Source organism: Epinephelus moara, chromosome 23, assembly GCF_006386435.1.
Source record: "Epinephelus moara isolate mb chromosome 23, YSFRI_EMoa_1.0, whole genome shotgun sequence".
NCBI lineage: Eukaryota > Metazoa > Chordata > Actinopteri > Perciformes > Serranidae > Epinephelus > Epinephelus moara.
The window spans coordinates 13,513,322-13,528,314 of record NC_065528.1 but is presented as its reverse complement, the minus strand read 5'-3'; the positions used below and the strand labels follow the sequence as shown (position 1 = coordinate 13,528,314).

The 14,993-nt window shown below is 40.4% G+C and overlaps 1 protein-coding gene across 2 annotated transcripts in view; it reads left to right on the top strand.

Moving 5' to 3' along the window:
• Positions 1–1,902: 1,902 nt before the first annotated feature.
• The window catches only part of tbc1d22a (TBC1 domain family, member 22a), a 205,482-nt gene continuing 192,391 nt past the window's right edge, over positions 1,903–14,993 (top strand). For both annotated transcript variants that reach the window (XM_050036699.1, XM_050036700.1), the window contains exons 1-5: positions 1,903–2,104; positions 2,578–2,634; positions 4,571–4,754; positions 6,590–6,839; positions 13,628–13,810. In XM_050036699.1, the coding sequence (XP_049892656.1) occupies positions 2,043–2,104; positions 2,578–2,634; positions 4,571–4,754; positions 6,590–6,839; positions 13,628–13,810 (736 nt within the window). In that variant the 5' untranslated portion in view covers positions 1,903–2,042. The remainder of the gene's footprint in view (positions 2,105–2,577; positions 2,635–4,570; positions 4,755–6,589; positions 6,840–13,627; positions 13,811–14,993) is intronic.

Here is a 14,993-nt window from a genome sequence, read left to right as displayed (position 1 = left end):
TTGGTAGATAGAAAATAGTTCCTATATGAAACTGCTCACATTAAGGTCTGTGGATTATCTTGAGTAACTGGGTCACGATTTCTGCAAAGTGAGTTTTTCAAATGTGTGTTTTTGGTGCTTTGAGCACCACAAGCCGAGTGCCATCTAGTTCCATTATATTGGAGAACAGGCAGACATCTCTACGGCTGATCTCTAACACTCAGAAACTCACACCAAAACAATCCAGATAACGGGTCTTCAGTGTTTTCCAGGCCAAGGACCCCTTTGCTGAAAGAGAGACGGAGCAGCTAGCTACAGCCTTCAGCGGCTCCAGTACATCCAGAACAGTGCTGCTAGGATCCTGATGAGGGTGCGCAAACACGACTACATCCCTCCTCACCCACCAGTGCATATACGGAAATGTATCGAAAATTTTCCATTGACCACTTTTTTCATGTCACTTTCATCCTTATATATCCCATGTAATGCTTTGATCATGTGTTCTTTTCTTTTGTATCACTGTTGAGTGCCTTTTTCTGTTTTAATTGTAGTTCATTGTACTATACTGTTGTTTGTATCATTTGTTTTATAGCACTTTGAGATTCCTTGGAATGTAAAGTGCATTATAAATAAAATGTATTATTATTATTATTATTATTATTAGCAGGGACCCCCCTACTATGTATATTGCAACTATTGCAAAACTGAGTTGCACTTGAGCTAATTTTCTGAAGTATTTTCAGGTCTTCTCTTATTTGCACTTCCCTATACCTGTTCAGTCAGCAGCAGTTGTAGCATGGCTAGGTGCATTAGCTTCAGCATCTGCACTTTTGCCGCAGGTTTCTGAGGTGGACGATGTGTCAGAGTCTTGCTCAAAAAAGTTACAAACCAATCCCAAACTAATACCATTGTGGCTCACAAGAATGTCTGTACACTTGACATACCATTAATATACAGCTTACTGGCCAGCGTTTGAATAAAAAAGGTGTAGTAATTTAGCGTGAGCTAGCTAACAATTGCACAAAGATTCATGGGTAACAGTTAAACCTATCATTAATGTTGTTGCCTGTGAACTTAAAAAAGACTTATGAAAAGACCAATTTATCTAAGCTGGTAATATATTAGTCTTGTTAATGGGTATTTTCAGACTCATTTTAAAACTTTAATGAAATTATCAAGGGGTAATTTGGCGATCCCCATAAAGTAACTCTGCGGACACCTTTGGGGTCACGGACCTCCTGTTGAAGACCTAGGATCTAGACTGAGAATAGCACTTCAGGTGAGAGGAAAAATATGTGTTTGATTTTAGAGTGAAATGTCTCTTTAAATGAATAAAAATAAATAAATCAGTCAGTCTCTTTATAACCATACAGTACTCACTGCACTGTAAATTTCATTATGCTTTAATGGTACATATTGATATTTATATGATGATTTAGTTCATGTCCTCTCACACCCCAGAGAGTGTGAACTGATGAATTGGCTTGATGATGACTTGGTAAACCCTGCAGTCAGTAATGATCATTGCATCAATCAACACAAAAATGTATTACAAAAGAAAAAGAAATGATATTCTGTAAACACACCATCTTTTAAATATGGTGTCTGAATAATGATGATATTAATGTATGAAAACAGTATATAAACAATTCAAAACAACAGTCAACCATTACTATAACTATAAATACATCATCTTATATTATATCTATAAACTGTAATATAAATGGTAGTACTTTTCCCTCCCTGCCTGTGGTCCTGATGCTGATGGTCTTTTGATTGACACACAGCTTTTCTGTCAACAAAGCAAAGACAGGGGGGCCGTGACGTCGACAGCTTCCCATGCCACCTAACAGCGGATCTCACTTGTGATTGGTTCACAGCAAGGAAGTGTCGGCCCAGCCAATCACGGCGCCGCTTGCTTGCCGATTAGGCAGTATCAACATGGCAGCTTTCTGAGTTTTGGAGGAGGGTATCTAGTGTAAATAAACACAAATTTCACGTTTTACAGCCAACGACAGCGTTCGCGTGTTCGTGTTTAGGACTGGTCGGGCCACGGAGGGAAAATGTCGAATGACGGGAATAAAAAACAGTTCTGGAAAAGAAACGCAGCGAAGGTTCCTGGCAGGTGAGTGACGTGTTCCCTCCTGTTGGCTAGCTTAGCGTAGCTAGCCTCACTCAACTGACGCTGCACTGTTGAGCTTCTAACGCAACTTTGACTTTCACTGACGGACCTTCAGTATTGCACAAAGTTTGCGAGTTTCACCACTTGTAACGTGCCAATTAGCTGTAGTAAATTAGTCTCATAGACACAGTTTACGCCTGCTGCTAGCTGGCTAAGAGCTACGTGGCTAACAGCAGCTAGCAGTTGAGCAATTTACCAACACCGCAGTTACATAGTTGTAAGTAATGATACAGTGACTATTTATATTACAGAGTAGCTGCGGTTTTACAGCAAATTAAAGTCGTTTCTATCACACTTAGTCACAGTGTTATAGTATGAACTGACACTGATTTGGATGAGACGAAGCTAACATGGCTAGCTTGACAGCCAGCTATTAATTAGCTCATTCATTGACACTCTCTTCTTCACTTCCTCAGCATTCAGCATGTGTATGGCGCACAGCATCCACCTTTCGACCCGCTCCTCCATGCCAAGTAAGTTAAATTTACTTTGTCAATGTTGGCAAATACCCTGTGATGCTACTGTAGTAGTTTGGAGAGGTGTGACACTTTTGCTACGTGGTATTTAAGTTTCTGTGCTGATGCTAACTGTTTGCTTCAGTTGCTAAACAACATGATACCTTAGCAGAAGTTGTGGCTCTCCTCTGTGCTTGCTCCCAGATGTCTTTTAAAGCCTTATAATATGTATTTAGTATGCATGAAACTTAAACAGTGGGTGGAAATACCTCCCTTTATCTTGAAAGATTCGTTTTGACAAACAAACAAGTTTAACTGGTGTGTATCAGATTAAGGGTTCTCTTCCTTTTTCAGTGGGAAGTGGATGTTTTGTCGTCAACAAGTTTAATATTGCAATGAAGACCAGACGTAAAAACCACATTTAAAGACCTTTATTGACCCTGTAGTCCCCCAGTATAAACCAGAGTACATCAGAACAAGTCAGGACCTCATTTACTGGTTTGGAGTCAGACATTCAAACATCAAAACAAGACAGAAAGTTTTAAATACAGCCACTGATCCACACACTGATGATGGAAACTGCTACTGTAAAACATGTCATACCTCCAGCCACTTCAGGAATGTGGGAGTGTGTGTTTTGCAACTTGACAGCTGAGACTCCAGCTATGACATCATGCTTTGGGAGGTGGCTGTAATTGCAACATGCTTAAATATGTAAAACGGCATCATATTTGTCTCGCAGTATAATTCATGTAACATGTGTATGACCTGTTCTATCTGCAGTGTCTATGGACGTGCACCTGCTGGACAGTCTAGTTGTTAGATGGCTGGGTTGGCAGCTTAAAGGACACACAGTATGCTTTCAGTTAGTTTCAATATAATTAATTTGAAAAGTTTGTAATCATATGCAGTAAAAATGCATTATGTTACATGATTTAAAGATCTAGGACTATCTAGTATCTAGTATTTCAGGACTACAGGGCGCCTAAACAGGTCTGGGGGTTATGAAAATATGGTAATGAGTGAATGTTTGATTGAATTTATTTATTAATAAGAAAAAGAGTGCTGGACTTAACAGTAAATATTTAATACACAGGTAAAAAATGACTAAGAAAAAAGTAGAATCTTGAAATGTAAAGTGGAGAGATAACTTTTTTTAATTAAACATCACAGTTTACTTCTGAATAGGAAGTATTTTTGACTTTTTGGACTGCACCTGTAATTTTGCACACACACACACACACACACACACAGCAAGAAAAACAGCCTATTATTCTGTAAAAATCCTTTTATTTCCTCCAACTGATGTTTAATCATGTAGATTTCCACAGAGGATTGAATTCAATTTGCTTGTTTTTTTTTGGCAGGTATATTATGTTCAGACTTTCTCTTTTCTTCCACGTTATGATGGAAGTAAGCTAATATGGACAAGTCTCCCTCTTTATTATGGTAATCGTTGTCTTTGTAAGAAATCAGAGCTTTCCCTCCCCCCTCCCCCCACCTCCCTTTCTCCGCATCGCACGATAAGGAAAGGTTGACTTTAATTGAATTCTCTTTTTCTGCCGCATTTTTTGTTCCGCCTGAATGAAACGGTGTCCTTGCAGCACAAAGACAGCAACTGGGAAAAATTTGTCTTTTGAACATGACCAGATTCGGCCTCGTTAGGTGTTAGAGACCTGCTTTTGATTCAAGTGCTTAAAATTAAGAGTGTGTTCTTTTATTTCTTTGCTCACCTGTCAGTGTGAAAATGATTCACTTATCATCTCTGTCTTTCCCCCCTTATCGTCACTGTGGTTATTTACTTTATCTCTTTCTTTTTTCTCTCCTTTGCTGCCTGTTCGCCACTTGTTTTTTTCCCCCTCCCCACTCCTCCTCACCTTTTCACTTAAATTCTTTAATCTTATCCCTTTCCCCTTATCTCCTCTGTTTTGTCGGCCCTGTCTTTGTCCTCCAGCCTGATTAAAGCAGGGAACAAACCTCCTCCGGCCACACCAGGCAAACCCAAGAAGGCTACCACTTTCCAGGAGTTTGAGAGCATCACAAGTGATGCCTGGGATGTTGGAGATGATGACGACGAGCTGCTGGCCATGGCTGCACAGAACCTAAATATTGAGGTTGTCATGGAGACAGCCAATAAGGTGAACAACCACTTGCAATGGCGCCCAAGCCTGACACACATGTTTTTTTTGGCCACAAAGGCTTGGTTGACATACATCTTGGAGTCTTGGCACTTCTCAAACAACTTCCTGTTCAACTACATGTTCAAGAGAGAGAAGCATGTTTTCCTGACAGTTTAATCAAACCTAAACACCCTCAGTAATGTTTTTTGGAAGGACTTAAATGAAGTTTAGGTGACTAAAAGTACCATTTTAATTGTATGATGCACTGCTTCACTTTTAAGATAGGTGCAAAGTATACACCAGGGATTAATACTTGTCCCGGTAATGAGACATTTTGTGTCCCGAGGGAGCAGAAGCACACTATCCTGGGAATCCTGGGAAACTGACTTTTTTTCTGGACCTGTAACATCAGCAACAGTCAGAACACATTGGTCATTTATTCTATGCAACAAGGAGAATTATGTTTAAACCCGTGGGTTCCAAACCTCATCACTTTAGTGTATTTATTGGTGGTATTGATAATTATTAAGGCAAAAGAATGCTGTTTATGTTAATCAGCTAGTGATGCACAGGTTGACCCACAACCCAAGGACCTGAGGGCGTGGGTGCGGCTGAGTTGACTGCAAAGTTTGGGCAGGTGAAAAAGTGACAAAGCAGCGCTCTGGTTAGTAAGCTGTCAACAAGTTACATAAAGATTACATGCATTAGTCCTGACAATGCACTTCTGTAAGGCATGAAGCTGGCGGTTTGTGGGTGAGATTCGGGTGGTTGATAAATCTTGCCTACAATGAATGAATTTGGTGGGCCAAGACAAACTTCCTGTTGTGCTGCTGAGTTTTGCATCCGCCTGCTCCAAGAATTGTATCCATGTGGGAGGATGCAAAGGCCTTACCAGAGTGTCTGCAGGTCCTTTAAAAAGGTCCTTTAAGTGTCTCGAATTCAATTTTATAATTATTAGGCGTTGGAAGTAATTAAATAGCGTTCAATTTGGATGTATGATGTCTTAATTGCCACAAGCAATTGATCAAATATCATTTATGCATCTTTGCTTTTATTTCAGTCAGAATGAGTCACGCTCCTCTGTATGAAAGTTTACATTTCTAATGTTACAAATCTTTAAACCTACCACTGAACCTAATACTGTGTTTTTACTTCATACTTGTACTTACCTGTTGGCAAAAGGTTTATAAATCTAACTCACTGTAATAGCTATATTTCTGCATATAACCTGCCTCTGCATGGGAACATACCTGCAGTGTTTAATTAAGACATAGATGGTTCATCCAAAAATCAAATTTAGTTAAAAATGATTGTGATAAGGTATTACAAAGAATTCAGTTTAAGAGTCTGATACCTGTAGACACCCTGCTTATGAAAAGAAATTATATACTGCTGTATTGATATGTGGGTTCTGTACATCTTCACTCATTTTGTTGACACAACTAGTTTTTGCCTTTTCTCCGAAATTACATTTCCTGGGAAACAGGAAATAGTTTGGATGTGTTTGTCTGGGATTACAGTTTCTTGGGATTAAACCCAAGGATACACCTATTTTTGGGGCATCGGTGGCTTAGTGGATAGAGCAGGCGCCCCATGTACAAGGCTGTTGCCGCAGCCGCTCGGGTTCGAATCCAGCCTGTGGCCCTTTGCTGCATGTCATCCCCTCTCTCTCTCCCCCTTTCATGCTTACCTGTCCTGTCCATTAAAGGCAAAATGCCCCAAAAAATATCTTAAAAAAAAAAAAGAGAGAGAATTGCACACTTTTGTAATATTTTATCTGGAGTTTAACAGGAGTTATGAACAAAACCTAAGGCTCAGCAGTGACCCACCGTGTGCTTCTGCCACCCCAACAGGTCATCGAGAATCACAGCAAGCAGCAGGAGAGACAGAGGCAGGATGACACGACAGAGCTGGAGCAGAGGGAAGAGGACACACAGGAGGAGGTGGCAGAGGACGAGGAGGAGGACGAGGAGGATGAGGAGGACAGGGTGGGGGAAGGAGACGTGACCAGCCCAGAGGTCTCGTTTGCCTCCCAGAGCAGCCCTTACACTGATGGCCGCCTTGTAAAGTCCCAAAGCGAAGCTCCAATTGGGTCACCCAAAGGTTAGTGAACACCATTGCTCAGTGTCCAAAAAAGTTTCCTGGCTCACCTGCATACTAAAAGCGAGACTGCTTTTACTTTTAGTGCGCCAGTGTCTGGGAATATTTTAAAAAGGCACACTGAACTCTCTTTAAAAGCAGAAGGCAGTTCTCTACAATCACCCCATACCTGCCGCCTTATTATTCCTATGTATTCAGGATTATAGTGATCACTTTTAAAAGTTCTACAAGCATATTTTTTTTTACATTTATTCACTCTGGTTTCACAGCTGCTTTGTGTCACCACACTCGAATAGTACCAAGTTTCATCAGAAGCATCCAAACAGCAGCGAAATGAGGAGAAAATACTTGGCAGATGTTATCACTCAGTGGAGCAGTGCTACTGATAGACTGCCAATGCTGTGCTTTGATTGGACTTGCTTGTGGTATGCACAGTACAGTGCTCAGCATTGACACAGTCTCAGAACATGCACTTACAGAGGCCTTCGTAACAATTACATTCAGAGTTTTGGTAAAGGATACTCAGAAATGTTGCAAGTGATACTTATTTATGAATATTAGGGGTTATTTATATCAGACTACCCTGCTATCCTCTCTCATAATCAAAATCAAAACAAAGCAACAGAGGGAATACATTGTAGAGAAGAGCAATTTCTCATAATAATCCCTGAGGCATCTGTGTCGGCCCCTTCCTCACTTACCTTACTCTTACTCTTGTATATGAACATAAAGAGACACCCTCCCTCCAACTCCTCCTCTTCAGTTTTGGTCTATTTCCCCTGAACACCTTGTTTTAACCCTGTAATAAACAACAACCTGTTTTTTTTTAAAGTCTTAGTACAGATTTGTCTTATGTACACAGTTATACGTGATTAACATTGACAATAAGCTTATATATTTATGGAAAAAGTACACCCTGAAATGGAATGAATGAATGAATATGTCACAGTAAAATTGTGTTGAAAGAAATAACAAGATGTTTTATAATAATAAGAATAAAACACATCATTAAAGTGCACTTCTCTAAATCAAGTTAGTTACAACAAAGCCTAACAAAACAGGGTTTTCCCTGGGTTTTTTCGAGACCAAGGTGGCAAAGTCCTGTGGCGGGGGGCATCTTGACAGCTGTACTTTTAGATACGGTCCCCCCCTGTATTAATTATGAAAGGAGGCACCCACATGCTTGAGCTTTACACTGCTGACTTGTATAATCAGAACAGACATGTCCTGTGATTTTCAGCCTTCTATGATTATATTTACCCTTTACAGCAGGCACATCCTGACAGCTGAGAATATTACTGTCAGGTATTGTCCCCCCTCTATTAAATATGAAAGGAGGCTGAAAATCACAGGACATGTCTGTTCTGATGATACAAGTCAGCGGTCCTGAAATGTGTGTTTCTCTTCTATAATACACATTCTACATCTTGGATAGGGATGGGAATTGATAGGATTTTATTGATATCAGTGCCATTATTGATTCTGCTTATCGATCCAAGTCTTTATCGATTCCCTTATCGATTCCTCCTGTGAATTTTCTGTGTAGAAAAAGTAGACCTTACAGGTTTTTGGTGTCAACAACATAAATTTTATTGAGTTTCTATTCTAAACAAAAGATAAGTGCTAAGTAAGTAAGTAAACAAAATATGAAATTGGTCCACTGCTATCATCGAAAATGGAACAAATGAAAGAATATTTGTACAGCATTTGTTTTCATCTACGTCAAATAACGTTACAGAATCTGTTAGTGTTGTCACGGTACCATAATTGGGACCCATGGTACGATACCAGTGAAAGTATCACGGTTCTGAGTAGTATCACGATACCACAGCAAAAATTAGGCAGATGTGCCTTTTGTCTTTTATAAAAAGATAAATCACTTTTCTATAATACATCAATGATATTTCAATAGAATAAATTACTTATTGACTTATTCATACTTTAAAACAGCATCAATAAGTGATTAACATAGGGGGGGTCGAAATAAAATAAATAAATAAATAAAATAAAAATCAACCAGCCACCCTCCTTCCCTGACAGTCCCTTCATAAGTTAAGAACAGTCCCTTAAGTGCGGTGAGGTTTGTGGAAAGGTGAACGGCTCGTTTCCCCTCTGACACGTCACATACCTGTGTGCCGCCACGGCTCGGCTGTTAGGTACTTTTGGGCAGTCATGACACCAAGAAGAGGAAATTATTGGACCCGGAGCCAGGCTTCTCAGTCGCCGGTAAGCTGTTATCTTGCGCCGCGGAGCACTATGGCCGCTGTATTTGACAGGAATACGTATTCCTGTCCGTGTCTGTGTCTGTGACCCCCGTTCAACCCACAACCAGCAGGATTCGCCTTTCGTTCCTGCTGCTGGTTGAAATTTGTACTCGCACAGCGTGCCGAATGATGTATTTTGCTTGCACAAAACTATTTTTAGTCGCAAATGTGAGTAACGTTAAAATGCTCGCACAGTAGAGCCCTGTAGTGGAAAACCCCCCCCATGTACACACACACACGCTTGGCGGCCAAAATCACCCAGACGGCATGCCTTTGTCTTAGATAGGCAGGGAAAAACCTGCAAAAAGATTCATACAGACTCTACAAAATGAAATTCCAGGATTTTCAAGTACGTTTTCTAGCATTACTTTCTCATTTTCAAGGACTTCACTCAAGAAAACTTTCAATCTAATTTTTGTCAAATGTAAAAAATCATTTGATCAATGTCTTTCTTTTCAGTGAAGGGTTACTTATAACACATTAAGAAAAAAGGACCAGTTGTCTTAAAATTGAAGTGCCTGAAAGTAGTGCAAGGAAACAATGCCAGCAGGAACCCAAGTTTCACTTCAGTTTTCTGCAGAACTATAACATGGGTGCACTGCTAAAGAGAAAGGAGAACAAATCTCGGTGAAAAGCCATCTCATTAAGTCAAGTCATGTTAAGTTTAGCCATAGCCACCCAAGCCTACTGGTTTTGCCAGGGTTGTAAGGGTGGAGCAAGAAAAATTAACTCTCATATTAGTGCTGCCAGAATACTGGAATTTCTAACTTTGATACAATACAGCCTGTAAATATCGAGATATGAGTTTTTTTCAGTATCGTCCAGCCCTATGGCTTTGTGTCATGGCTCCTGTTGATCCTGTGTCACTGTTCAAACCTCGTCCAAATGTCACATATGTTTTTTTACCCAAAATCAGCACTATAAAGCCGTACCCAGTTCTTGTGTGAAGCATTTCATCCTCTTCCTTGTAAACACATAGAAGAGGAGAGTTGTAAAGAAACGGTCTTAGCGTTGTGTATAGATTATAACATCAACAGCAACAGCAGCAGACGCTTTACATCGTAAACGTCTGGCTAACTAATGTCCTGTCTGGCTGGTCATCTGCCGGTCTGCCTGGGTGTCTGCCATTCCGTCTGTTGCCTTGTTTAGATAAAGATAACACGGAGCCTGTTGCCTTCAGGCTATACCTCTCATCTCCTCAGAGAAGACAATGCACAAGCTTGCATGCACTGCCATGTCATGTATGGATACAGTGAAATGGGAGATGACACCTTTTGCACCTTAAGTGAGCATGTTGCAAAACACCAAAGCTCATATATATATTTATATAAACCTTCGTACATGCACAGTCAGTGTGCTTGACAGGTGGGCAAACAACTTGACACGCACAGTTACAGTAAGGCTGACTGCTGGTTTGCTGTGTCTCGTTTCTTTGTAGTTTTTTTTCTTTCTATGTCTTGGTCTTTTTCTCTTCTCCTGTTGTGTGTGCAAGATGACAGCAAGGAACAGCGTCAACACACTTGCCCCAGTCTAATTAGATAATGGCACACAGCACGGCTTTCATTAGTGAGGCCCAGACTCTCTCCATATAATTCTACATTATGTACTCATACTTGGCACTGACCATCCCAGTCGTCTTGGCGAAGAGAGCAAGGGACACACAAACACAGTTGCACAACTGGTGGTCACTGGACTCTAAAGAAGAACGCTCTGTTTGTGTACTTTCATGTAGGTGTTTATCTTTCCCTGCTTGTTATAACTGATCCAGTGTACTGTGACTGACAAGTGGACATTACTAACTTCCTCCGTCTTGGCTTTGTCTTTTACAGCCCCTTAAAAGTTAAAAGTTATTAAATGGACTATAAAACGGGCTTATTGTTAAAATTGCACAAAAGGTTCCACCACAAAGAAGCTTTGATAATCTTTTTTAATTTTTGTAAGTGCAAATAAAGCAGTTGAGCACAGATTTGTAGCCTTTTATTTGTACTTGTAAAAACTGAAAAGGATATTAAAATCGGCAGCATTCCAGTTTGCTTAATTGCCATGGAGTGCATGTGTGAGTCTTCACACAGTAGATGTGTCGCGGTTTGCCGTGGCACCGAGAAAATGCTGGCAGCACTGTTCACAGGGATCTTTATGAACCTTTGCTCAGTGTCTAGTGCGACAGAAGGAGCATCCGTCTCCACATTGAAGTCCCGACCTCACCAGCTTGTTCATAACTCGTCTGTGTGGTGCCACTGTTTGGTTCTGTGTCTCGTTCTGTCTTATTTTAGCACATCTGGGGGAACATGTGGCGCTCAGCAGACTGAATTAATGTGTTTGTCTACCCGTTATAAAGGCTTCGCAGTTAAATTAGAAATTTTGCAGCAACCACAATTACTGCCGTCCTGGAGGCTCGTTGCAAAACAAGCCAGTAACAGTAACTACATTCATCATCACCTGGGTAGAACCATATAAAAATACTAGAGGACAGTAGTCACATCTGTTTCTTAATTGAGATTACTGTGGCATGATGTAATTTCATGGTCTTTTTTCCCCGCATTCCTACTCTTAAATTCTTTTTTTAATTAAGTTTACAATTCTGTTTCAAAAAATATCAGCTCACTCAACATAAAAATGCAGTTTTTCACCTGAACTTGGGTAATCAGCTAACTAGTGAGCATGCTGACATGGAAGTTGCTGTGCACAGCAGTTACTGTGTAGGTGCTAATCACTGCTCGCTGCATACGGTCACCTTTACTGCTGGATTTAAAGCCAGCTAGTGTAAGTCGTGCACAATTCTGCCTCTGCATTAAGAGGCTAATCAAAGTTTAATACAGCATTACAAAATCTTACAGAATCAAGGGAATGCTTTGTTCAGAGGAAGCTGGGCTCAGTAATGCTGGGCCTTGTGGACTGTCAAGTGTTCTGGGTGAAGTTTGGTAAATCAGATTTTTAGCTATGTGAGCGGTATGGGTTAGGGGATGTCAGTGTTGGTTTGTCCGTTGCTCAACTGGTCAACCCACCACTTTGGTCCAGGCTGAAATATCTGTACAGTTTATTGGATGGGTCAAGAGTACAACATTATATCAATTCTTTGGACAATGATATCACAAAGTCTGCCATTATTTCAATTCAATTTTATTTTATTTTGTTTTATTTTATTTTGATATTAATATGAATTGAATATTAATTTTAATTTAATTTAATTTAATTATATTCATCCTATTCAATTCAGGGGCTTGTGGTTGATATGAGACAATATCAGTAAATGTCCTGATTGTTTTTATCTTGAATGCGTGCTGTCATCTGTCTGGTGCAAGGCTGCTAGCACTGAATATGAAGGAAGGAGTTGGGATTCGATGGAAATGGTGACACAGATGCTTTGGGAATTTCAGAATAAAGGCAGATCTTTAAGATGACAATATGTATTGATGTTTTTACTGAGCATCAATGATATTACATTGTTGATTTCTGAATGGACACATTGATCCAGAGCGATTTATTTTTGCACTCCCAGTCAAGAGCTGCAACGATTAATAGATTAATCAATTAGTTGTAAACTTGTAAGTTAATTGGCAATAGTTTGATAATTGATTAATCAGTTTGAGTTGTTTTCCGTTAAAAAGATACTCGGTTTTCTTAAATTCTATATCGTAGGCAACTGGACTTCTAGAGTTTCATGAAGACGTTTCACCTCTTATCCAAGAGGCTTCTTCAGTTCTTCAGAACGGCCTCTTTGATGGGAGGCGAAACGTCTTTAAAAACCCAAGCAAGTTCAGCTGGCTACAATATAGTACTAAGATTATCGTGACCTGGATTACAGAATCTGAACCACGACTCAAAAGTTCTCTGATTTCAGCTTCCTGTATGAATATTTCCTGGCGTCTTTACCCCTATGACAGTAAACTAAATATCTTTGGGTTATGGATAAAGCAAGAGACTTGATAGAATAATCGCTATTTGTAGTCCTAGATGGATTACCATGAAATTTGGTGCACATGTCAGCTCCTCAGAATGAATTGTAATCACTTTGGTGAAACCTTGACTTTTTGTCTTGAGTCATCATCAGGTCAAAATTTTAATTTGTCCAACACTTCAGGTTATGGCCAAACATCAGATAAACTAATGACCTTTCCATCAACCTCAGCTGCACCTTGGGTTACTGATAGCAAGTGTTAGCGTGCTAAAACACAGAGCTGAGATATGATGAACATTGTACTTGCTCACAATCAGCATTCAGCTCAAAGCTCTGCTGTAACTAAGCAGCCTCGTAGAGCTGCTGCAGACTCTTTGTCTTTCTTTTCACTGACATTTAAAGTTGTTAATTATATGGTTTGCTTAATAGCTTTCAAGCAGGTACTATGTAAACAGGAAAACATCAGTCTCCAACATTGCATTGTTTACATATATTTACAGATGTTCTTATCAGTTTGCCAAATACATACAGGTCTGGCCACATGGTCCTATCTGAGAGCCCTCCATTTGTTGTGTGTGTGTGTGTTTATGTACCCTTTGCCCTGTCTCAACTCTTTATCCTCCCACCAGATGCAGCAGGTGAGCATGCAGCCCTCCACAGACAGCGATCTCTACCCCACCGGCCGCCCGTCATCCCGTTAGTGGCTCGCATGGCTGACCAGAACACATCTGGCACCCCGGCCATGACCGAGAGGGAAGCGTCCCGTCTGGATAAGTTCAAACAGTTGTTGGCGGGGCCCAACACAGATCTGGGTAAGAGACACTCATCTAAAAGTCTCCATTTATCTGTCAGTGTGTGTTACAATCTGCGCTCTTGCACAGTCCACTTGTCTAACTCTTGCTCCGTCTCGCTCCACATTTCTCCGCTTTTGTCTAGTTCTGCCTTTTTTTTTTCTCTCTTTTTGTTCTCTAAGCTCTTTAACTTTTTCATTTCCTTACGCACTTTTGCTACTCACTCTTAGTTTGCTCGCTCTCCGTCTGCCAGCTGTGCCGCGCTTTTAACGATGCTGTGAGGGGGAAAGTCATCCAGCCATCTGGACATGCAGATTACAAGGGGAAAAAATACCACCAACAACAAAAGCAAATGACAGGCCTTTGTTCTAACCAAACGACAGGCCTTTATTGTTTATCCAACCCCAGAGACTTTGTTTGCTAAAACTGCCACCCCAGTGGCCATGAAATCCTTGCAGACCTCCCTCTTTGCAGTTGACTTTGTGTCCTCTGAAACTTACTTTTGGCAACTGCTGCCACGCACCAACTTGTTGCATCAATCTCATAGTTTAAACTAGATTAACATCAAAGTGGTTATTAGACGTGTTTGCGAAATGAACCAGTCTGAGGGTACATGCTGAATGTTAAGATCCAGCCAGTGACCAATCCATAATTTACAAACAGAATGTTATGTGATGATGAAACGCTAAGGCTTGCTGTTAAAGAGCAGCAGCTGCCATGAATCTTAAGAGTTTTTACATAGATTTTAAAGCTTGGAGCAAAGGTGGCAAAGCAATGATTTTTAATGCTTATGGAGAAATCATATTTCACAGCAGCATCTGAAGTGCTGTCCAACACTTGAGGGGCAAAGGTCAACCCCTTATACAGGGAAAAAAGTATACAGATAGTGGTCTGGTGAAGAAGTCTGATGTAGTCAGACATTTAAAGGTGCAGTGTGTAGGATTAAGTGGCGTCCAGTGGTGAAGTACTGTTTCACGTTACAAATCAGTGTTCCTCTTACGCTATTCCACTCATGCCAGACAGGCTGCTAATGAGTGCTCACCTTTTTCTCTGATAACGTGAGAACCAGACCTTCAGCTGCTTTTTACTGGTAGCCGAATTATCCACAGAGGTCTCGTCGTCTCCGAAACAAATGGACATGGTTATTTAACATTGAATAAAGCAGTTTCATTTTAAAAATCAGTCAGTACACGCACAGTTAAGT